This window comes from Cygnus olor, chromosome 19 (assembly GCF_009769625.2).
Source record: "Cygnus olor isolate bCygOlo1 chromosome 19, bCygOlo1.pri.v2, whole genome shotgun sequence".
NCBI lineage: Eukaryota > Metazoa > Chordata > Aves > Anseriformes > Anatidae > Cygnus > Cygnus olor.
The window spans coordinates 553,418-578,513 of record NC_049187.1 but is presented as its reverse complement, the minus strand read 5'-3'; the positions used below and the strand labels follow the sequence as shown (position 1 = coordinate 578,513).

The 25,096-nt window shown below is 57.4% G+C and overlaps 1 protein-coding gene across 1 annotated transcript; it reads left to right on the top strand.

Annotated features, from left to right (window-relative positions):
• The first annotated feature begins 7,813 nt into the window (after nucleotides 1–7,813).
• Nucleotides 7,814–11,070, top strand: LOC121057508 (NOTCH regulated ankyrin repeat protein). Its single transcript, XM_040531829.1, has one exon. It carries the CDS (start codon nucleotides 7,897–7,899, stop codon nucleotides 8,239–8,241), a length of 345 nt encoding a protein of 114 aa, XP_040387763.1. The 5' UTR covers nucleotides 7,814–7,896; the 3' UTR covers nucleotides 8,242–11,070.
• Nucleotides 11,071–25,096: the final 14,026 nt, after the last annotated feature.

The following is a 25,096-nucleotide window of genomic DNA, read 5'->3' as shown; positions in this document are numbered from 1 at the left end:
TTCAAGCCTGTCTACCTGACCTTTGCACTGAAGACAGCTGGCTGGAGGGACAGCAGAGCAGCTGACCCTGTCCCTAGCCGTGGAGATGGCTCCTGGCCACACAGCTCTCTGGAAGGGGCCCCTCTGGTCCTTGGGGACCTCACAGGCGGTGCCCCTCTGGTCCCTGGGGACAGCAGGGTTGCCTCCTGGCCACCTCTAGGAGTTCATCTCCCCGATGCCTCCCTGAATTTGGGGGCTTTGGCAGATCAGCCTCAGCTGCTGGCAGTCAGCTGCCCTGGGTCAGGTTCACCACAGCAGGACCTGGTTTTGGCCAGGAGCAGCCCAGGGCAGTCTTTGCATGTGGGCATGGCACAAAATGACTCCCATGGGTCTGCTCCAGCTCAGCACTGCAGGGGATGCGAGGCAGTGGCTGAGACCCAGGTATACCCATGCGTGCTCAGCCACAGCACCTCTCCCTTCTGCTGCTTGAAGAGGAGGATGTGGAGATGCCATCTGTGCAGCGAGGTTATCTCCAGGCATAGACACAGTCAACATCAAACTCCAAGTCAGACCAGCCTTGAGCAGCATCCAGGAAGTAATAAATTGTCCAGTTTTCAATGGTGGATACACATCAAAGAGAATTAAACCAGCTTTTTAATCAGCCTGCAATATTGTTTCCCTATCTGGTTTCTTTTAAAATAAAAAAAAAATCCCATTGTCTGTGCCATACTAATGTTTAACATTTATTAGGGCAGTAATGAGTCCTTCATGTTTTTATGGGGCTGTTTGATCATGTGTTTGAAGGGCAGCTCGGGCAGCTCGGGCAGCTCCTGCAGGGATACAGGCTCTGGGTGGCCTGGACGTGCCAAGAGCTGCCCGATCCCCGGGACGCTGCACGTACACCCCAGTTCTGCCTCTGCACTGCACGTCGTGATCATGGAGAATGCTGTCATAAAGTGGTGCTGAGGAAGAATGTTTTTTTTTTGTGCTGTCAAAGAAGGGCCTAGGCTGGATGAGAACACTGGAAAAAATGTGATTTCCTTGGTGGCATTTAGCAGAATCTCAGGACGTGTTCACCTGTTTCAGTATCTCCTGCTGAAACGCCCGAGTCCTTCTGCACCTGCTGGGAGTGGGAGTGCCGGCACTCCCCGCTCCCCCAGGGCCAGGAGCATTTTGGGGTGCAGGAGGAGCCACCAGATGGCCCATGGGTGCTGCCAGCCCTGACCCTGGGCTTTGCTGTTCAGTTCTGGGGTGGCTCCAGCTGCCACGACCCCACGGAGCCCTGAGAACTCACACGCTGCATCGGATATCAGCCCAGTTCCTCTCCTCGCCTTGTGTATTTCTCGCATATCCTTCGGAGTTTGATGGGGACAAGGTGTTTGGCACTCAGGCCAGTTTTAGTTTACAAGTGAATATATCAACATTGTTCCTCATCAGGCAGGAATGTGCTTCCCTCCCTTCTCCCCCACCTTATCCCCATCCCCTTCCGAGCAAACTTCCTTCCTTGTGTAATCTGGATCGGAAACCTTGCCGCATGTTTGACCAGCTCAGAGGAATCAGCTCCGCTTTCCCTGGTGTGATTTCGTGGCTCCAGCCAGGGCCAGTCCATCCCAGCACACGGCAGGATGAGGGCTGGGGCTGAGCCACTCATCCTCGGGGCTGAGGCTCCCTCCAAGCAGGCACTGCGGAGCCGGATGCTCTGACCGAGCTCCCAGTTGCTCGGGTGCCGTTTTCAAACAAACCAGCACATTTCTGGGCATGGACCCAGCCCTGGCAAGCCTGAGGTTGGCTGCAAGCTCAGGGCATTTTGCTGCCCTGTGCTGCTGAAATGCTGCTCCCACGGGCCGGGGTCAGCTCTGGCTGGGGGGCAGCAGAGGGGAGAAGTGTCGGTGAGAGGGATATTTGCATCAGGAAGATGTCTGCTCCCTGGGAAATAGCCTGGGACCAGTCCTTTCTCATCAGCCTGCCAATATGTGGGCATGACTTTCAGGCAGATGAACTTCCAGCCTCTAGCCAGGCGTGTCTCACTCTGTGTCCTGCAGAGAGTTACGGCTGTGTCACCCCTGAGCCTGTCCTGACCCTAAAATGTCCCCACAGAGCAGTCACTGGGTGCCCAGGCCAGGCTCAGCAGGCTGTACCACATCTCCTGGCGGAATGGAGCGGTGGGAGCTGTGTGCTGATGGCCCCCGATCCTTGCATCCACTGCAAAGGAGCAGGCACGCAGAGTGACGGCTGTCTCTGGAGACGCGGGCTCAAGCGCAGTTTGGTCCGAGCATGCGCAGCTGCAGCAGGGACATCAGCCAAGGCGATGCCACGGGGTGGCCCGTGGGGCCAGCAGCTGGAGAGCCCTGTGTGCAGCCAAGGGCAGGAGCAGCAGCAGCTCTCCACCTCCGAGTGTGTCAAATTTGGTGGCTGTTTGCCTGAACAGCATTTTCCTGCTGTCAGATATGTGGAGGCTGTAGGCTTTAGGCAGGGTTTGGACATCATAAGTGCTGCAGCATTCCCAGCAGGATAAGATCCAGCACTGAGGAAGGCTGATAAGACAGGGATTGAAACCACCGCATGGGCTGAAGGCCAAGCCAGAATGGAACAGCCGAGTCTGCACAGCCCTGTACAAGTCACTGCAGACCCTGAGGGGCATCGGGGTCCTGCTGCATAGGGCCACCTTGCAGAGCTGCTCCCTGGGTGCATCCCCCCAAAGACAATGAGCACACATGGGACTGTGACCATGCTCGAGATGTGCTCGGGTTTTAGACCCTTTTATCACGGGCTGGGCGGGAGGGACCATGTGGAGCATCCCAGCTGTCACCCACGGGAAGCGGCAGGTCCCCAGCACACATCCCTGCAGTGCCCCCCATGGTGTGGGTGTCCCGGGGGGACCCAGGATGCCTGGATCCTTCCCTTGTCCCCAGGCTTCCCAGTCACCGAACTGTAGCAGCTGCAGGGGACCTGCACACTTGTCCTTGCCACACAAGCCAAAATTTCCTTTGCAAACCTCAGCTTCTTCAAGATCTCCCTGCCTCCAGGGCTGGCAGAGGACTTGGCCCAGCCTGGGGCACTTTTTGGGTGTTGTTGAAGGCTCACAGTGTGTGACGTGCCTGTGTTACCCAGCTGGGAAAGGTGCGAGGCTGCTCCCAAAGCCATCGCCCCACATGCTCCTGCTGCGAGCAGAGGAGGCTTCGCAGCACTTCCCTGGGCAGTCCCTTCCCTGCAGCTCCCTCCCAGGTTTGGGAAGCAGCCTCCCGGGGCAGGGCTCTCCTCCTCCCGCCCGGGCTTCCGAAGATGCAGCTATGGGAGGGAGAATGTTCCCAAAACCACGCTGCAAACAAGCAGCCTCAGCGCCCGGCACAGAGCTCCCTTCCCTCCCCGTGTCCCCTCAGCCAGGCAGGGAGCGCTGGCAGAGCCCTGCATGGCACCGCTGTGGCTCTGGTGACCCATGATGGGGACACAGCACCAGCCTGGCCAGCCCTGGGCTGCGGCGGTTCCTGCACTGCCTTTGAGCTTCCTCCCAGCTCGCAGCAAGCCGAGAGTGTGCGCAGGCTGATTTCTCTCTCGCGCGCGCCTTTTGCTGGGTCTCTGTGCTGGGAAGAAAAGCTCTGGTCTTTCCCACGCTCTCCGACACATTTTAATGAATTAAGTGGGGGCACGCCCCCTCGCCGCCTGCCCCGGATCCGTCCCCCTGGCTCTCCGACTCCCTTCAAGGAGGCCTCCGGGGGTGGCTGGACTCTCGCTGCCTGTCCGCCTCGCCCGAAGGATGGGCACTGCCTGCTCGGCGTTTTTGGAGAGGGCTCCAACGCGCCCAGCCCATGGTGCTGAGCCTGGTGTGGCGGCTTTGAGCTGCAGTGCCACCGGGAAAGCAAATGGAGGGGAGGCAGCAGTCCCTGCCCATCTCGCCCCAGACTCTCCTAAGCAGGGGGAAATTCAGTCGTCACGTCTCACGCCTCTGCATTTCTCTGCGTGACCGTTCGCTAAATGCGTTACAGCACCGGGCTCCTTCTCCCCTCCTCCCCCAACCAGCGGCAGCGCCGGTGCTCTCTGCGGCTTCCCCTGTTCTCAGAAGGGAGCAGATAAATCACAGGGTGGGACTACTGGTTTTGCAAGGCACTGCTGAGTGCTGGGCGAAGAGGAATGCCTCTCGGGGCCTTCCAGCACACTCGCCGTGGCCCGTCTGGCCACCTGAAACCCAAAGCGGTGTCAGAAGGCTGGCCCGGCTCGCTGAGGGCCGCAGCAATGCACCCGGCTCGTCTCCGGTTACAAAACCGAAACACAAATTGGAGCTGAAATGCACGCTTTCAAAATTGCGTTTTTCTTCTTTTTTTTTTTTCTCTTTCCCTGGCCCCGTTCCCAGGCAGAGTCCTGCCCCCACCTGCCAGAGAGGGATATTTGCATGGCTGGGTCCCTGCCCGGGTTGTTATTTTTCTCACCAGTGTCACTGGCAAATGCAGAGCTGCCTGCGAGGACGTAGCTCTGGCCGAGCCCCAGACCGGGAGGTGTGAGCAATTCTCAGTCTCCCACGGCTCACTAAAGTGCCAGAGCACTGACACCTTGCAGGATTCGGCCCATAGCAGATGCTAAGCCAGTTTGCACCAAATCAGCTGCCCTGGGATATTTAGGAGCGGAAAGGACAGGGTGAGCTGGCGCCAGCAGAGACCCCACACCGGGCTTCCTCTGCTCAGAGTGGCGAGGAGGGAGCCCCGTGGTGCTGGGGCTGGGGGACCACGGCCCTCGTGGTGGGGACAGATGGACACGGGCTGCAGGCACCCCAGGGGATGGTGACCCTTGTTTAGTGACCCTGGTCCGGAACTGCGAGCCAAGTGTCCTGGGTGTCACAATCCTGCCATTGCAGCCGCGGCACCGTTCGGCTCAGGCAGAAGCAGCCGCACGAGCAGATGCTTTCCCTTTGCTGGGCTCCTGACTGGGGCAGCTTCCACGGCCGTGCAGCTCCAGCCCTCCCTGGGGCTCGCGCTGTGACCACTCGCTTTGCCAGGCTCTGACGGGACCTCGGTGCGGCTCGGGGTGCGGGGCAGCCACAATTCCCCGTGAGCCGTGGTGGCTCCCGGCACGTCCCTCCACTCACCCCGGATAGAAGAGGCCAAGGATTGCCACTCGTGTCCCCCGCTGCCACCACAGCCGGGGCGATGTGGGGCAGGGCCACTGCATCCGTCCTCGCGGGGGGGGGGAGTGGGGAGTCTCCTCGCTGCTGTCACAGGACAGACCTGGCTTCTGCACCCACATGCAGACTCAAAAGCCCTGAAGCCACCACCATGTCCTATGCCGGGGGACAGTGGTGCCCACCAGGGCCGTGCATGCAGCAGCGAGGTGTGCCTGCCGGTGCTGCGGGGGCTCCACATCCCAGTGGTACGGGAGATGTCCTGAGAAAGGCTACAGGGACACAGGACACCAAAATGGGAGGGGGGGGGGGCTGCAGCCCAACTGCAGCAGCAGCTACTGTGCTGTCCCAGCACCACCACCCCTACTGTGATCACGTCAGAACCCTCGCTTTTGTGTTGCACTTGCATATGGCTCTTTTATATAGGGCGATGCACCTCGATGCGCTCGTGTTCAAAAGATGTGACTGGGAGAGCTCTGGCTTGGGGAAATTAAATGGGGTGGGGTGGAGATAGGACTGAGGATGGGATGGTGATAGATATGAGACAGGGATTAGGATGGGCATGGAAATGGGGATTAAGATGCGAATGGGATGGGATAGGAACGGGATGGAAATGGGAGTGGGAGAGGGATTGGGTTGGGCATGATGTGGGGGTGATACAGGGATTGGGAGGGGGATGGTATGGGAACGGGGATGGGATGAAGAAGGGAATGAGGATGAGGTTGAGATGGAGATGGGATAGGGATGGGGATGGGATGGTGACAGAGATGGGGGTGGGCACAGGCACGGAATAAGGTTTGAAATGGGGACAGGGTTGGGAAGAACTGGCTGCAAAGAATGGACCCAGAGGAGTGGTCCCTTATGGAAGCTGTCGGTCACTTACATCGGAGTCAGGCAGGGCCGTGCTCACTTCAGTGCTGGCCTTGACTTCTGCTGCCAAGGCAAGAGCTGCTTTCACTGCCTGGGCGAGCCAGTGGCACCGCTGCTGCCTCGCAGCCCCTATCAGGCTGGGTCACCTGCCTCCGACAGACGAGCCAGACCCAGCGAGGGAAGGAGCAGAGCACCAGCCCCAGTCCGCCCAGCCCCAGGGAAAAGCCACGGGAAAACACCGTGGGGCAGCTCGTGCCCCGAGCTCACGGTGCAATCCATCCAAGAGCTCTCACTTGATCTGGGCAGAATTTGGCAGCTGGCTGATTTGTTCCTTTCCACCCCCAAAGCGACATGCCAGCAAGGCGAGGTGAGAGCCGGCGTGCTGGCGTCCGCTGGCCAGCTGCGGGGGCCCTTGGCACGGCGCGGGGCTGCCATCGCCGCGTTTTATGGCACGCTCCTTCCTCTCCTCACGCCCTTCCCGCCCTGCTCGAGCCGACCAAATGCCCCGTGGAGGCGGATGTGCTGTCCCGGGGGGCGCGGGGTCCCAGGGAAGGGTCTCTGCTTTGCACCAGCCTTCGCCATTTGTTCTCCCCCGGGGCCAAATGGGCGCTGGGGGGGCTCCGTCCTTCCCAACGCCGCGGTGCACGCAGGCGTTTCCCACCCTCGCTCCCCAGCAGTGCACGAGGCCGGGGGCAGCGGCCGGGAGACCTCGAGTGCCCCAGCACCGGCCTCGCCAGCGCGTTTTAGCTCCGCGTGCTGATTTCGCACCCACGCTCCTGCCTACCCGCAGCGGCCGTATCGCACAGCGCTCCCGCCCCGGGAGGCCCCACGCGCGCCGTGCAGCGGGTCCCGGCCCGGGCACGGCCCCCGGGGACCGAGCGAGTGGCACCGAGCCCCCCGGGGCCGGAGGGCCCCAGCTGAGCCGCCCGGCCCCCCGCAGCCCGGGGCCCCGCACCGCTCCCGCTCCCGGCCCCCCGAACCCTCGGGCAGCTTCCGCAGCCTCGGCACGGAGCCCGCAGGGGGCCGAGCGCAGCCGCCTGGCCCGCACCTCGGCCGCTGGTGCCCCCTGCCTGCGGCCAGCACCGCCGCGCCGAGCCGAGCCGAGCCGAGCCGGGGCAAAGCGAGGCGGGCCGGGATACGGCGAGCCTGGCCGAGCCGAGCGGCGCCGTGCGGGACCGAGCCGTGCTAGGGTATGCTGAGCCGTGCCGTGCGGAGCCGAGCCGGGCTGTGCTGTGCTGTGCTCTGCCGGGCCGGGCCGGGCCGGACCGAGCCGTGCTAGGGTATGCTGAACCGGGCCATGCCGAGCCGAGCCGGGCAGTGCTGTGCCGGGCCGAGCCGAGCCGGGCCGAGCCGAGCCGGGCCGAGCCGAGCCGAGCCCAACAAAGCGGAATAAGCGAGGGGAAGCTCAGTGCCGTCGTGCCGGGCTACCCCGGACCGAGCCGAGCCGAGCCGAGCCGGCTGAAGCCCGGAGGCACGGGGCCAGGCCGGGCCGTGCCCGCCGTGGCACGGGGGGGGGGTCGGGTCGGGTCGGGTCCGGGCCGTTCCGGGCCGGGGGAGCCCCGGGCCAGCCCCTCCCCCCCCGCAGCTCGGGAGTGGGGGAGGGGCGCGCCCCGCCCCCCGAGCGGCCGCTCCAATGGGCGAGCGGGCGGCGCGCCCCGCCCCCCGCCCGCCCGGCCGTGCCATTGTTATGCAAATAAAAGGGGGGGTAAAAGGCGCGGCGCGGGGCCGGCTCCGCTCCAGAGAGGCCCGGGCGCGGCGGCGGCGGGGGCGGCGGCGGCGCAGCGCGGAGCGGAGCAGCGCGGAGCGGCGGCGCGGACCCGCCGCAGCCCGGCCCCGCATGCCCGGCCGCGCGGGGTAGCGGCGGCCCGGCCCGGCCCAGCCCAGGCGGCGGCGGCGCCGTCCATGCGGGGCGTGAGGCGAGCGGGGCCGGCGGCAGCATGAGCCAGAGCGAGGTGTCGCCGTGCGCGGCGCCGCCGAGCCAGCGGGTCTTCCAGGAGGCGGTGCGGCGCGGCAACACCAAGGAGCTGCAGTCGCTGCTGCAGAACATGACGAACTGCGAGTTCAACGTGAACTCCTTCGGGCCCGAGGGGCAGACGGCGCTGCACCAGTCCGTCATCGACGGCAACCTGGAGCTCGTCAAGCTGCTCGTCAAGTTCGGCGCCGACATCCGCCTGGCCAACCGCGACGGCTGGAGCGCGCTGCACATCGCCGCCTTCGGGGGCCACCAGGACATCGTCCTCTACCTGATCACCAAGGCCAAATACTCCGCCGGCGCCCGGTGATGCCGCGGGGCCGCCCCGCCGCCTTCCTGACATGTCAAAGCTGCTCGGACTCCGTGGTTTTTGTGGTTTGGTTGTTGTTGTTGTTTTTTTTTGGTTTGTTTGTTTGATGTTTTTGCTTTTTTTTTTTCGGCAAAGAAATTTGGGGCCCCGCAAAGATTTACTGAAAGCAAACAAACAAACACACCGCCATTTACCTGCTTCTAATTTTGTTTTTCTTCCAAGGGTTGTTTTCCTACTGTAATTTTTTTTTCCATCTACCTCGGCTGCACTCACAGTATTCACGGTTTCAGTTTGACATCTGGTCAGATGCTTTAAAACGGTTGTTCCCCCCCCCGCTCCTCCCTCCCCGGTAATATTTAATCCTTTCTCCCCTCTCCTCTAACCCCCGTGGTGGCCTGTCCCTCGATTTTAAAGTGTTCTGGCTCAGAACCGAATTCATTTCAACGCCTCCCCAGGTGCACCCGCGTCGCCGGGCGGTGCTTTCCCCCCGAGCCAGCTCCGACCACGCCGGGACTCGGCGCCAGCGCCCGGGCAGGTGGCTCCCGGCGGCCGCCGTCCCCGTCCCCGCCCCGGAGGGGGGCCGCGCATCTTCCCCCGGCGGGCTTCACCCAGTGTCTTCTACCGCTCGGTTTCATTTTTTTGTCTTTTTTTATTTTGAGGCAACTCCATTGGAATATGACAGACATGGTTTTCTCGCCCTGCCTGATTGCTTTTCGTGCGTGTGCTGTTTTTTTTATTGTGTTTGTGTTGTTTTTTTTTTTGTGGGTGTCCGAAGAAAGTCTGCATCCTCAGCCGATTCTTGAATCCATTTAGCACACGTGAGATCACAGGAAAAGACGTTGAATCCTTCCTTCTGGTTTTGTGTGTAAAGGGAGGATTAGTAAACCCTGAACTCTTCTTTTTATTAAAAAAAAAAGTGAAATAAACTCTAGAGGCAGAGGATTTGCTTTTGCACAGAAAAGGGGCGCGAGCGCTCTCTGCTGCCTAGAGAGATGCCTGAAAACTACTGAGAAATAGTTTGGGAACTTTTTTCTTTTGGTGAAACTTGGATAACACTTCTCAATGCAGAATGATTCACTTGATGTATCTAGAGTCACCTGCCTTTTATACTATATATATGTCTAAGTATATATATATTTATAAAAGAAAGGGAGGAAGAAGAGAAAGCCACCCTAAGTCGCATTTTGAAGTGACTGCACGTATAATCGCAATGCTGCTTTTTATTGCTATGGCACAAGAACATCCATTTGGAAAATGCGGAAAATTTCAGAAGTCTCCTCTCTCCCCCTGGTCTTTCATCCCTCTTCTGTTCGTCTGCACTAAAACCAACCATATCACTGCCATCTCCCTGCTCTTTTCCTCTCTTACTCCCTTTATCCAAACCATTACAATTAAAAAAAAAAGTTACCTGCTGTTTTTTTGGGTTGTGTCTTAACTATTTATCATGTATGTATATATTTGTGGGTGAAGTTTGTGAGCCTGGTTTTTGTTTGAAGCTGGTGGTGAGTGTTTCAAAATATGGTTTGGGAAATATGCTTTTTTCCTAGTCTCAAAACTAAAACCTTGAGTCTGCCATTATTATTTCCCGTTGCACTGAATATTCTGCTTTGTCTCTGATGGTTTCACCTGCAGTTTGTTTTGTTTCTTCCACTTCAACAATTTGAGTTAAGTAAAAAGCTCCAGATTCAAAGAAGAAAAAGGAAAAAAGCCCTGTCACGAGTGTCTACTGTTAATGCTGTAACTTGCAAGGAACTGCTTAGCTGAAGTCTTTTCTGTGAGCCTTGAAGGTGGTGTCCAGCACTTCCACTGGTGCTTCTGTGTAATAGTTACAGGGTGGGAACAATATCTTTTCTAGCGAGGTTTTATTGTTGTTACCAGATGGTTGCACATTTTTTGACTAAATGGATTTGCCACAATGAAATGTCATAACATTTATGACATAATATTAAAAAAGTGTATTTTAAAGCCAAGTTCTAGATGGATTTTTAAAAAGAAATCTTGGTTATAAACCCAGTCTAAAGGGAGCTCTGTCCAGTGTTGTAAAGACAACATGATGTAAACCATATTTATATTTTTATAAAATACCTATTAAGACTGTGAATCTCCTGTGTGAATTGCTGAGTGAGTTTAAGAAAAGTATTGTTCCTTTCCAGCTTCCTGGAGCTTTAGACACGTTGAGATTTTGGAAATTGTATGTCGGGGAAGGGGGTTTGCTCTGAAATTGTGAGTTGATGTATTTTTACATCCCTTTGTATTTTACTGAAAAGCTGCTGCCCTTCCTAGTCCCTAGAGTTTCAATTTTCTATGCAACCCCCACACCCCGTCTCTCTTTATCTTGAGAAGTAAAAGGGATGCAGATTGATTCAAATTGAAATGAGGGTCCCCCCGCCCCCCTTGTTGGCTCATAGTGCTGCTGACCCTTCACGCCAAAACGGGGAGTACAAGAAAAGAGGCAGGTGGGGGAGGCTCTTTCGTGCATGACTGGTCACCTTATGGCAGTCATCTTTTTAATTATTATTATTATTTTTGTAAGAAGAATATATTGATAATGTCAGTGAAATAAGCAGACATTGAAGCTGATGCACAGATTGCTCCAGAAAGGAGTTTTTCTGTAGATTTTTCTTTAGATGCGAATACCTTTTTTAATTATGTTAATTAATGTTAAGAATTTTTAGGCTTATATTGAAGCTGTATGTGGGTCACTATATGATCATTTCTAACTGGATAAAGTCTGTACAGTACAGCATATTCCTGAGTGTATGATATAGACGTGTAGCCCCAGAGTGCGAAATTTATAAATAAATTTTTCATTGATCTTTTTATAAAAAATGTCTTTTTTGTTTGTTCTTTCCCATGCATGGGGCTGCGTGGCAGCTGTGATGGGGGTGGTGGGTCCCTGGCTCTCCCTTTAAGCTGCTGTGTTCTCCTTGGGGCCCCCAGGGTGGCTGTGACCTGCGCTGGCAGCGCTGCACCTGGGGTTTGATGCATCCCCGAAGAACGCTCGCAGGGCTGGTGGGCTGGGGACTGTGCGTCCGGGGCTCTGATGGTTTCCCCATCCCAGCCTCAGTAGTGGCTGAGGGTGTTGGCTCAGGGTGCAGCCTGGTGCCAGGCCAACTGCTTGGGGTTCGGGCCTCAAAAGCAGCCCCTGCCCTGGGGAGTGAGGCAGGAGCCCCCATGCCTCAGCTCGCGCTGGCTCCCCTGGACCAGTGGTTTTGGGGTCTGCAGCCTCAGCCTGGCAGGCTGAGTACCCGCAAACCCTCCTGGGCTTCTTTACTGCCCTTGGTGAGGTGGGTGAGGTGGCCTGGTCCCCTCCCAGCCTGTGCTGGGCCTCTGGGCTGTGATGATGGGGCCATTGCCATCGGACCAACGTTGACTCCAGCAGCCCCCCATGGGGTGAGGGGCAGCATCACGAAAGGTGTCCCCAGTCTTCTCCCATAGATCAGGGCGGACTGAGCCCTGCACCTTCGGAGGCACCCGGGGCAGGGTTCAGCTGCACAGGCAAGTGAGAAAAGCAGCAGCAGCCCCATGCCTGTGTCACTGGGGGCAGGGTGCAGCAAGCCTCCAACACCAGGGTAATTTAGGGACCAAGCTCTTTCCATACAGATAATTGTACCAGCTCTGGCAGTGATCAGATCCTCTGGAAACATGTGCCATGCCCAGCCTGATGCTGGATGCAGGCTCTTGGGGACTCCAAAAGCGATGTCCTGCAAATGGCAGCCTTCCTGAACCTGTTTGGTGCCACTTGGGTGCTGTGTGACATGGGCAAGGGACAGGGACCCACCCAGGTAAGGCACCACCAAAACGCTGAAGCCCTCCTGGTGCTGGAGCGCTGCTGGCAGGATTGAAAATGCTCTGAGCAACCCTAACAGGTAAACCCTAACGTGGGTATCTCTCTCTGCTCCCAGGTAGTTTCTGGAGGCACAGAGCCCGCTGGGCAGGGTGAGCTGTAAGGTACTACGTAGCAGCTTAGATGTGAGTGTTCTTCTCTGCTTGTACCTGATTGACAGCGCAAAACCTAAAGCGGGGTCACAGCTGTGACTGTGGGCACTGCTTCGCTCTGCACAAGTCGGGTGCTGGGGCAGCCCCTGCAGTGAGACACGCATATGCCCATCCCCCTGCCTGCTTTGCCATCCCCAGCGGTGCCTCTGTTTGAGACAGTACTGCTGAAAAAAAAAAAAAAAAAACGCATCCAGGTGCTATTTTATTGGTGTGGAGAGAAACCCAGGGCTTTTCATCATGCACCTTGTCCTGCATCTTTTGGCCAGCCAGGCTGTGCAAACCATGAGCAAAAGGACTGTTTCCCAAGGAAATGCAGCATCTCTGTGCAAATCTTATCTCTTCCCATGAAGCGGGCTGGGGTGTCCAGGAGCCCCTTTGCAGGAGATTTCGGCCGGTCAGTGAATATAAATCGCACGCCCCTGGCTGCCAGCCCAGCACCCGCAAAGCCACACTGTGCCCTGGGCTCGCATGTGCACAGCTGCCCAGGTGGCCCCGAGCAGAGGGGAAGCGCCGAGGCCAAGGGCGCAGCGGAGCTGTGCATGGGGACAGGGACAGTGTGGGGCTGGCGCTGCTCAACACTGGGCTGAGCCCCTGGCCCCGCTGCAGCGCCCGGAGCTGCCCCGCTTTGCAGCACTCGTCTATAAAGAAACCCAGTCCAAGAAATCTAGGAACTCCAAAGGCTTTCTTTTTTTTTTTTTTCCTTTTCTATTTTTGTTCCAATAAAACAAAAATATTGGAACGTTTCGTGTCGTAAGCACATTCTTCTGGCATTTTTGTGTGTCCCTGGCTGCATGTTATTGTCCGCTGGCCACATTACGTAGGTTCTGTTGTTCCAAGAGAAACCAAAGAAAGAATTTGAACTTTCAAGTGCTTCCTGCCATTGTCTTTTGCTTTTGTTTGTGCTACTGACTCCAAAACAGATGGATCGGTCTCCCCTCCGTCCACAGGGGTGATGGGAAGTCAACACAGCCCAGAGAAGTTTGACAGCTTTGTCTTCTGTTATATTCCCCTTCATTCGTCAAGCCCAGACATCAGAGCTGAATCGAACAACGCATATGGATGGGGGGGAGGAGGTGGGATTTTATTTGAATTTCAGGGAGCTTAACACAGTAAGTAATGAATGAGAAAGAAAGACAGCGAGTGAGCGAGTGAGAGGGGACGGGCTGTAATCAAAATTCAGTACATTTTAAATAGATGCTTTGTTGGCATTTGTATGACTATGATAATGCCACAGCCTGGAGATCCGAATAGGAGTTACCTTTTTAAAAATCACAATTGACTACTGTTCAGTGCCGGGGAGGAGACGGCGGCTCAGTCTGGCTGGACAGGCTCTTCGCCCTTCCAGCTGAAACATTTTGCTACTTCTCAATGCCTTTTTCACTGGATCCCCACGAGTGGGGTGAAACCCCTTGGCATGAGCATAAGTGGGTGGTAGGGCGGTCACGGCACACTGCTGTCAGCAGCACCGGAGGTCCAGAGCACACCATACGGGACCCTATGTTCCACAGGATGCTTTTGTTTCAACCCATTTTACTGTGACCCAAAGCCTCTGTGGTGTTGGGTACTGGGACTGAGCCACGTTTGGCTGCAAAGGTCCAGGTCCCTCCTCGGCTGTGGCTAAAGCTGGCCATGCCATTCCTGCGGTGAGATTGCTGCAAGCCTCTGTGCCCTAAAATCACGGGCACTCTGAAGACCTCCATGCTTGGGGGCTGTGTTGTCCCAGGGGTGCTCCCAGGGCTGTGACAAGGTCTGGCAGGGCAGTGCATGAACTGCGGGTGGCCCCCACTTCTCCTTGATGGCAGCCAGCATCCCAGGGGATGACACTGCATCACCATGTCGTGTGGGCAGGAGGAACATCTCTTCTCAGCAACTCTCCAGCTGCTCACTAAGGAGAGGTGACCTCTGGGTCTCACAAAGAAGCAGAGATTTGGGTGTAATGTAGTTTTACATTGCACTTACAGGTTGCTTCATGTTTTCAGGTTTCTCTTGCTGACTAATGAAATGCCCAAGCAGGGCAGCATCCTGGTTTGGCTTGCTCTGGGGAGGGCAGTGGATGGGGATTGGGTCTGGAGGTGTGGAAGGCTGCCCAGATGGAGGGATTACAGGGGGGATGGCTGGAGACGGAGGGACAAAGGATGGAGGGATGACTGTATAGGGATAAAAAGATTGATGAGAATGAATGGAGAGATGGAGGATGAGGGATGGAAACAGGGACAGGAGAATGGCTGAGGATGGAGATAGGGATGGCTGGAGGAATGGACAGAGGAAAAGCTGGACAGCTGGGTGAGTGGCAGGATGGGGGACAACTTGCTTGGACTGTTGCTGGGACAACTGCTTGCGCTGGAAACTCTTCATTTGACCTGAATCCAACACACTTGATGCCATTCTCTGGCTGCTGCTTTTTAGGAAGAGGTTCCCCAGAAGGGGCCTCCCCTTTCTGCACCACGGGCACTCCCCGCCTGACCTGGGCAGCAGCTCTGGCAGCCCAGGGGTGCACAGAGAGGCACAGACACCCGGACATTGGCTGTTCACTGCAGCTCCTCCAGCACGGCTGTGCCGGCCCATGGCACCACAGCCAACACTGGCACCTGCTCTCTAAGTCCATCTTCACCCCTGGTCCAGCCCAACACCAACCAGCCCCATGCTGCACCCAGACAGGCTGGATGTGCACCCCATTGGCACCAGCCCTGCCCAGGTGTGGAGGACACTGGGGACCCGGCAGCCTTGGGTGTCGATGTGGGGGTGCCGCCAGGCTCCTGCACTGCATGGAGCAGAGCTGGGTGAACAAGCCAGGCAGGTATGTACAGCCCTGCTTGGGGATGTTGGCAAATGGCTGTCAGCTCTGCAAAGCATCTGTGGGACACTGGACAGTGCAAGGCTGAGCCTTTGCATGGGGCCTGAAAGAATTCTACAATTCTTGCTTTAAATGAGTGGTACAACTGAGAAGAGCCACTGCCTGGAAATGGCACCTTTCACCCCAGGAGTGCACTGCAGCCTCATTTCTTGTTTTTTCCAGATGGAAAAACACTTCTCACTGATTCACAGTCAAAAGCAACGTTATACATGATGCAGTTGCACAGATGGCCTCTGAATGTGCCTAGACCCATCCCGGCTTTTCTGCACAGGACCAGATTCCTGCCTGCACAGCCCTGTTTGCTGGGGAGCTCTTGATGGGACATCTTATTATACCAGGCTCTCCCCAGAGCAAGGCCACATGCTGCAGGAGTGGTGTGGTGCTCCTGCACATCTGATTTCTTTCACTGATGCCTAAAGAACTTGGTTTGAGTGGCCAGAAGGCTCTGCCAGGGACAGGTTTGCAGCATGCTGTGGGGGCTTCCCCTGCTGCCCCATCCCATGCCCCATGGAGAGCAGCGGGGTCTTGCAGCAGCCCCAGACCTTTGGGGGATGCCAGTTGCTGCAGCACGTACTGGGAATCCCCCCAGGTTTGAGACCACCACTGGGGACCCCACAGACCCAACTGCCCAGCACAGACAGGGGCTGGGGGTCCCTAATGCCCGCAGGAAGGGGGCTCCAGGCTGGAGGGGGCTCAGGGAGCCGGAGCAGCACACACTGCTTCGCACCACAGCCCCAGGAGCAGCTCCTCAGGGCCCAGCACAGCACCCGGCCACACAACTCTCCCTAGCAGGTCCTCGCATTTCACCCTGCTCACATTTACAGCTACGGTGACAACGCTGAGCCTCCCCCCGTCCCCTTTTCCACTTACAGCTCCCCCCCCCCAATCCCCCCCCCCCCCCCCCCATTCAAAGCCCCTGTCCTTTTAAGCTATTTTTTTCCCTCCTATTCATTTCCCGGACGCCTCTATCCTTTTCTCTTGACTAGCCCCTCTCAGGGAGCAGCTGCTATGCTAATAAGCATGAGGCAGAAAAGGGAGAGAGCCTTTGCAGTGGCTGGGGAGGAGAGAAAGACCCCGAGCCCTCCAAATGCTAAATAAATCCCGGGCTGGAGCAGCATCCCCGAACAAAGAGGCCTGGCCTCCCCCCCCTCCCCTTCCCCTCTTCCCAATTCCACCACCTTTTCACATTCAAATCCATTAAACAGCGAGCAGAAAGACCCCGAGTATTCATAGCATTGCATTAAAGAGAAAGCCCCGTGGTCCCTCTCCACGCCGGCCGGCGGAGGGAAGGCCTCGCACCCACCGCGCTGCGCAGGCCCCGCGGCTGCGGCCAGCTGGGGAGCTGCCACCCGAGGCGGAGGAGAGACAAAGGGGCCCCGGGCACTGGGCAGGGAGGGGCTGGCCTTCCACCCGTGTCACAGCTCGGCATCCCCACCCGGGACTGCTGGGCTCCTCCGTCAGGTGCAGCTGGGGGTTGGGGCCATTAGGAGGTGGGGACCCCCCCGTGTCTCCGGACTGTCAGCAGGGCCAGCGCTGAGCAGTGTGACGGCAGTGACAGGGCTGGGGACACCCAGGCGGTGTCCCACAGCCGATCCCAAGGGGCAGGAGGTCTTGGAGGATGGTTGAGGAAGGAGAGGCCAGGCACAGCCGACGGCCACCATGAGGTGCCCACCAGCCCCCACCACCTCTGCCTGACCGCAGCTGGTGCTCACCCAGCCAGACAGGAGCCTCATGCTGATAACAGAGACCCCTCATGACAAAATTGGTGGGTCTGTACCTGTTTTGCCCATTTTGCCCTGGAGTCAGAGCAGTTTTATCGTGCAAAGACCTCAGCCCTCATACCCCAAGAGAAACATGTGGGCCCTCACCACAGCCCCTCTCAAGCACATCCAGCCTTCGCCTGAAGGAGCACAAGTGTCCCCAGGTCCCTGTGGACCTCTGATGTCTGCTGCTGGCTGCTGCCTGCCCATTTTGGTGAGGAGGATCCTCTGCACAGCACAGCTGTGGTGCATGTGCCATGCAGAGGATCTCCTCTCACCACTGTGCAATAGCATGATGTGAGCCAAGTCCACCCCTGGAGGTGAGCCAAATCCAGGCTGTGGGGTCACACTGGGGTTCTCCCACCACAGCCCAGGATGGGGACCCCACTGCTCCCCACATGGCACAGCCTGTTTATGGGAGCCAGCAGGGATCAAATGGGGCAACCGCACACCACACAGAGCCTCAGACAGCAGGGGTGAATGACCGTTTTCTGTGGGGGGATTTGCAGGTCCCACTGTGCTCCTACGCAGGTGAACATGTAGGTGGGTTCCATAGCTGTTGAATCTGGTGGCACCTGAAGGGACATAGCTCTTCCCTGGAGGAGGAATAAATGAGCACAAGCATTTTTCTCATCTCTTTCCTAGGACAGAAATGGAGATGCAGCTCTAGAAGGATTTCATGTTCTTCTTTAGTCACAAGTTTCTGATAGAGTCATAGGACACCAGCACCTGGGGCTTTTAGTGCCAAATATTGAAAAGTGTGTTTAAATCATGTGGAGACAGCAATAACTGGGACCCAGCATGTGCAGCTTGGTCAGTGGAGTGGGATTCAGCTCCAGCCCTGGAGTGTCCATCTGAGGTGGTGCTTGGGCTCCTCAGGGTGCTCCCTGGGGTGCTCCTAGCAGCATGAGATCCCTGGGATGCCTTCAGAGCTGATGCTTTGAGGCTGTCAGGCTTTGCTGACCCACCTTGTCTCTGTTCCACACTGCAGATCTCCAGCTTCTTGGCCTGGAAGCATCTTGCTGGGCTCCACCTGGGATGTACTTCACCAGAAAACAGAGCTCTCTGGTATGCATGTCAGCAGGGACTCAGAGAAGTTTCCAAGAACAGCCTCCCCCATCCTGTGAAGCAAACCAGCTCCATCCAGAAAGTGTCAGCCTCAAACTCCCAATTAATGAAGGACAAGGGTGTTTCCATCCTACCATTGGCAACCCCTGTGTGCAAGCATGAAGGCCCAATCCAGCACACTGACAAAGCAGAGCATGATGTGTTGCTCCAGCTTTGCCATCACTGAGCCAGCCTTGACTTGGGCAGAGACAGGCACCAATCCTGTACTTCCCAAACCAGGTGACTCGCTTCTACCCGCACAGAGCTCCTTGCCTGACACAAGACACCTGGAGGGTCCAGTAGGTGTTGAGGGTGCAAGAGGCATGGAAAGCCTCAGATGTGACAGCACATTCCTGCTCCTGGGTGACTTCCCACGGGTTTGGTCAGTAACAGGTACCCTTGCAGTCCCCTTACTCCCAGTGTGACCCCAAGTCCATGCTCCACCATCTCACTCAGCTCCAGCCCCTCCGAAGGACCAGCCCCAGCAGCAAAATCCACCTTGCTCTGGACCAGTCCTTGGAGTAGTCTGAAGACCAGAGCGGGACCAGTCCATCATGCACACGCTGGTGGCTAGATGTGGGAGGGATGAATGCAAACCACCTCAAACTGCATGGCCATGGGAAGTACTGAGAAGGACAAAGAATACATGCTGGGTTTTTTTGGGGTCTTCTACAGCTGAGAGGACGTGGTTGACGGGCAGTGGGGCACCACCACCTCTGACACTGAAGCTGTGGCTGCAAATAGCCCAGCCCTTCTCCAGGAGGGCAACTGCCCACCTCACACACCAGTTCAGGCTCCAGCCTTTCTCTGAACACTGAAATGGCGGAGCTTGCTTCAGACTCCAGCCCCGCAAGATGGGGCCCATTGCTCTGCTGGGGCGCGAGCCACCTCTGTGAACCTGCCGGAGACCTGAATCACCCCGCCTTGCCTCCAGGCTTGCCGAAGAGCTGTTGCAGGCTGCCAGCTGCCTCCTCATCCCCGCAGGGCTGCCTCAGGACACAGCGGCCCAGGCTGGGCTGCCCGACCCCGGGGACTCGCATGTGCCCCGGTGGGGCAGGACCTCCACGCAGGTCTACCTGCGGCGGCAGGTGGGGCGGGGGGGCCGGGGCGGTCTCCTCGGGCTGGCTGGGGAGAAAGGGCCCTGCTTAGCAATGCAGGAATGCAGCGGGCTGAATGCGGCGGGGCGGGTCTGATCTGGTGCCCCACTAAGCCCCCATTCTTTCCCAGCCGGTGCATCTCGTATTCAGGCTGCCTGCTCCTAAGCAGAGTGTCTTTAATCCTTCCCTTGTCTCCTCCATTCCCTTTCAGGCCTTCGGCCAATGGGAAGGGGATGAGCAGCTCTCTCCAGGAAGGAAATTAAAAGCGGGGAGGAGGTGGGGAGGAGGAGAGCGCGGGGAGGGGGACTTGGACGGGGAGACAATCCTGGAGTGGAGATGCCAGTCATCAGGGTCTCAATAGCCCCATTCACCCTGCCCAGCCACACAGAAAATCAGGGTCACCAGGATCCATGCCCTGCCTGGAGACAACTGTTGCTTTATTCTTTTTAATTGCTGGAAAACGCAGAAAAGTTCACTTGTGTGTGTGGCTGGCTCCGGTGGGGGCTGCGAGGGGGGCGCGGGCGGTGGCGGGGAGGGGACGGACGGGGCGAGGCCAGCGCACAGCCAGGAGGGACACAAAAAGCTCCGCACGTGAGGGTGCAGGATGCGACCCGGCGCGGCGGAGGAGCCATCTGCACAGCTGGGGCCACGCCGTGGCGGGGACAGGGGTGCTTCACCCCCGGGCATGCCTGGTGAGGACCCCCAGGGCTGGAGGTGGAGGGGAGAGCCCCCCATGCATGCAGGCAGATGGGCAGATGTCCCCGCATCTCTGGCCATGGAGATGTCTGGGATGATCCTTCCGGCCAGGGACACAGCGAGCGGGCACCCACGCAGGAGGACACAGCAGCATGTTGCCACCCTGGTCCAAGCATGCTGAAACGCCTTCCAGACCGAGGCACAGCCTTGCCACCACCACCCTGAGACCCTGCTCCCATTGCCACCGCCCCAGTCAGATGGACAACAGCCTCCCAGGGTGCGCAGGCAGGATGCCCCATAGTACAGCGCCCGCCCCGCTGCCCCGGCAGCCAGCACCAGTGATGTCCTGGAGGGCATGTGTGCAGCCTCGGGGCTAGGGGCTTGGGGAAACCTGCTACCCCAGCAGCCCTCTTGCTCTTCCACTTGCTGTCCCATGCACCTAGGTGTGGGTGAGCACCAGCATGGAGACACGAGCTGCCAATCGGCAGCTGAGCAGCTCTGCACTGGCAGGTCCATGGCTGCCATCCATCTGATGAGTGGTGGATACCAGGGGCATTCCGGGAGCAAGACACGAGTGCCCAGGACAGAGCTGGGGCCGGTCCCAGCCTGTCCTCATCAGGAGCAATCTGGGAGGTATCTGGTCCAGCCTTTGCACCCCTTCTGCTGAAGACTCAAATTCTCCTATCTGAAGAGTGTCAGAGATATGCTGGCCATGCTGGTGGTCCCATCTCCTCTCATCCTGCAGCTCATCCTCAGGCCATAATGTGCTTCCAAGCATTCTGTGACCAATAGCAGACAAGGCAGCATCCTCAGGTTTATGTGATACCATGGCTCATGCTCCATCACCTCACCCACCCTACACATACCCTCTTGGCTGGCATGCCACTGGCAAGCCCAGTGCAAGGTGCTGCAGGCAGCACCTGGCAGGGTCGGCCAGCCTCCGAAGCAGGGGAGATGCCTGCTGAGGCCCAGAGACTCTCCTCTGTCAAGGCCAGGATGAGGGACCTAAAAAACCTCAGGGTAGGAGCAGAGCCCCTGAGCTAAGGAGCACCCAGTGGGCATGGAGGAAGAGGAAAAGGAGGAGGAAAAGGAGGAGGATGAGGCCAAAGAGGATAAGGAGGAGGACAAGGACAAGGTTGCGGAGCACGTTTTTGCTCCACTGGAGAGCATTTGCAGCCCACGCTGCTCAGGGCAGAGGGGTGCAGGACACACCACCCCCCCAAAACCCAGCCCATGTTCAGCATGTGCCTGCAGCCCCACTCCCTTCCTGGCAGATGTTATTTTAAAGCCATAACTGCAGCTATTTTAAAACCATAACTTGACCAGTCTTGATCAAATGCAAGCAGAGATCTTCCTCAGGCCACAGCCTGGGTAGAGGTAGACAGGAGCACAACCACGTCAGGGAGACAAAAAGGCACCTGGGAGACAAACCAGGCCCAGGGTGCTGAGAGCATATGGAGAAGGGCATGAAGCAGAAATGCAGGCTGATGATCCCTGACACTGCCAGAGACTGGCCTGGGAGCCAGGGCAGAACTGCAAATGCTTTCGTAGTGGTGCTGGAAGCATAAGAGGAAACAAAGAACTTGGCATCACTCAGCGGCATCCTGCACTGGGCCAAGAGAGACCTGGTAGAAGGAGGCTAACCAACGAGTGGTGTCCTGGCTACCAGTTTCATAGGAGTGACAGAGGAGGGGTACAGATGGGAGGTGGTTTATGTAGTGTGAAGCGGCTCAAAATATAGCAGGGAAAGAGTGCAAAGAGGAATCCATATAGGTGAAAATCCCAGACTAAAAAAAAAAAATGTAAAATTCAGATTGCACATGATGAGAACAGTAAGATATCTAGAAATATGAAGTGATTCCAGAGAACATGCAAGGTGGGATGTTTACATCACTTCCCCCATGTATAGACTGGCTTCATCAAGACAAGATGTAGAGATACAGTTTGTGGATGCAGTAAATGAAGCCTCTTGAACCTATAAACCACAAGAAAAGATGCTGTTCTGGGCTGGATCTTGAGTGCTTGGGACCTGGCTGAAGAGATGCTGGGGGAACTGCACCATACTGAAAAACACAGCACTACCAGGTTTAACAGTGCGGTGAGATAGAGGTATACCCCATAACAAGTTCAGGAAAAGGAACTATGTAGAATTCAGGAATACTACCCAATATCCCATCCCCAAATCTCAAGGTCCTAGAGATAGATGGAGGGTATTACACAAGCGTGAGAAGCTTGGGTAAAATGTGTGCCACAATTCAGAAGGAAAATGAAGGGCTAAACCCCTTCCTGGTTCTATGAGAGTTAAATGGTGGTGCTACAGAAAATGCCAATGTTTCAGAAACAGAAATCTTGCCTAGGAGAAGGAAAGCCCACAATGTGGCACGTCAGCTGAAATCAAGAGACTAAAAAGCTAAAACTGAATGTGCAAGAAAAGACGTTATAGCTGGTTGAAGAATATCCCTTAATCCATTAAGAGCAGAAAGACATCTAGGGGCTGGGGAGATGCCCAGGGTGTAAAGGGACCTTTGGGATGGTAAGGCCACAAGGAGAAGCAGCCCAGTGTTTTTCTTTCTTGGACAAAGGTGGTGAGGAGATTCCCAGGCCTGGCACACTCACTGCAGCCGTTGCTCAGAGGACAATTGCCAGAACAATTTGAAGTAAACACAGGGGAAGGCCCAGACTGGTGGGATGAACTGTCATCCCAGACAGATGGCTCATACCTGGGAGGAACACAAATGTTAAACCATGGAGGTGCTGGCTACAGCATGGTACCTTGTCTTACAGCCAGGCAGCAGGCTGGTGGATGGTGAAACTTTTACCTCTGTAAAGAGGATGCTGAGAGCTAAAAACTGTAGACTCTCCTTGCTGTATTACTAGTTAGAAAGCAGAATCTATGCAGAAGGTAGGTCTATGCTGAGCATGTGGCCCCTTTCTGCAAGGGAAATCCTCCTTGTCCCAGAGAGGATCCAGAAGGCATCACCAGACTGGATTTTCAGAAAACTTCTGATGGTGCACCACACCAGAGATTATTAAAGAAACAAACTTGCTGTGGGAGCAGAATGGCTGTTCTGTGAACTCAAAGGTGGTTGAAGGATCAGAAGCAACACGTAGGGCTGAACAGCCACTCCTCAGGATGGAGGACACTGGGTCCCCCAGGGGCCAGCCCTAGGGCTGGTTTTATATCTGACATCTTCATCCATCCCCTGGAGAAGGGAGTGAACAGGAAAACCTTCAAGTTCACAGATGATACTGGGGTCTTTTGCAAAATACTGTTCGTGGCAAGGAGTTTCAAAAAGACCTCGCAAAAACAAGGACGAAGAGGTGGGAGGTAAGTTTTGGTGTAGAGAAATGAAGGTGATGCTTCAAGGGAGAAGTGATCAGAGCGAGGCATTAGCATGGAGCTCAGGACAGGTGGCTAGACTCAGGAGCAGAGCTGGGAGCCATCAGTGACCTGGTTTCAGAGAACTGTTAATTGGCAGAGCAGAGAAAAAAAAAAAATCAAACTGCTGTGTAATCAGCAAAGTCTTGGGAACAAGATGGCAAGTGTTTTGACTGTAGAAAATCTTGGAAAGACTTACCTTGGGTGCTGTGTGCTTGAGCTCGTTTCCACAGCTGAAGAAGGAGATGGGAAGTCAGCTTTCTCTGGACCTGCTTTGTAATAACTGATGAGATGAAATGCCTGTTGTATGAGAGGGGACTGGAAAAGCTGAGACCTCCTGCCTTGAGAGAGGAGAGCCAAGAGCAGATATGACTGAGGCCTGCAAAATCATGAGGGTGGTGGACAAGCCGAGCATGAAACTGTAACACTCCAGCAGTCCTTGGAGTAAGGAGTGCTGGCAGGAGATAGGTTGAAAATAGAAAAGATAAAACTTCATTACATAGCAGGTTTTGAACTTCCAGGGCTTGTTGCCACAGGGAGTAGAGGAGCCAGATAACACTGGCAGGTTCAGAAAGGGACTGGATGAGCTCAGTGAAGAACTGGTTTGCAAAGGGACAGTGGAAGGATGAGGCAGGGATGCCCCCTCTAATGCTTGGATTCATGGTGGATGCTGGAGAGCAGGAGAGGAGTGGAGTCAGGCTCTTAGTATCTCATTTTTCCAGTGATGAATGCTGAATCTCGGTGGCCTTTACCCTGCAGGGTCTGTCTGATGTTCCACAAACCCCCAGGCAGCCACAGGAGAGTTGCGACACCTGCAGTGCCTGGAGGAGAGGGGTCCGAAACTGAGTGGGTGTAAAAGGGAGGTTTGAGTCAGAGCAGTGGGGCCGGGGGGGGTTGTTCCGCAGGAATTTCATGGCGGTTTCTTCCTGTTTGGTTTCTGTCCAAACCGGTCTGAAACCAACATGCTGGCCGCCCTTCCTTGCCAGCTGGCAGCAGCCCGTACCCCATGGATCCCGCAGGGTCCCTGCGGCCCCGAGCCCTGCCAGAGGGCCCCATGGGCACCTCCTGCCCCCAGCGCTGGAGCCGTGGCTGCCCCAGGGCCGCCGTGCGCAGCCCCAGCAGCCGGTGCCCGCCTGGGGCCCCTGATGTGGGTCCGTGCAGCCCCTGGGCCTGGAGGGCTGTGCCCTGCCGAGGCTGCCACCACAGCCCCGCACTCCGCAGCGTGTGGGGCTTCTCCATCCCCCTCCGTTCAGCGGTCCTGGTGCAAACACAGCCACAGCCCTGGGGACAGGGACAGGGACAGGGATGGGGACAGGGACAGGGACGGGGACAGGGACAGGGACAGGGACGGGGACAGGGACAGGGACAGGGACGGGGATAGGGACGGGGACAGGGGCAGGGGCAGGGGCAGGGGCAGGGAGCATGTTTTTGGAGGAGAACACGGGGCTGCCGAGCTGCACCGCATCCCCGGCCTTTCCGGGCGCAGGGCTGGCGACGTGCAGGAGCTGGGTGTCGCAGCCGGCTGCGCTGCTCCCCACCTTTCCGGGCTGCACGGTGCCCGCGGGCCCGGCTGCGCCCCAGGCCCGCAGCGTGACGGGGCGGGGGGCGGCTGCCGGCCGTGCCCGCGGCGGGGCAGGGCGGCGAGCGCAGAGCCTGCCCGCGGCCACGCGCTGCGGCCCGGCCTCGCCCGCGCCTCCCAGCCCCGGTTCTCGCTTCGCGAGGCCGCCCCGGGGCTCGGCGGGGCCGGGGCTTTTCCTGGCCGCCGGCTGCCACCTGGCGGCGGCAGGGCCGGGGGCAGCGGGGCACGGCCGGGCTCCCCCGGAGGGCCGGGCGACGAGGCGGGCTCGGTGAAGGCACCGCACGGCCCGGCCTCGGCCCGCTCCCGAGGACGGCCCGGAGGCGGCTGGGGGTGACGGGAGGCTGGAGCTGCCCGCCCCGGCCCGCCGCCCGCTGGGCCCGGCGT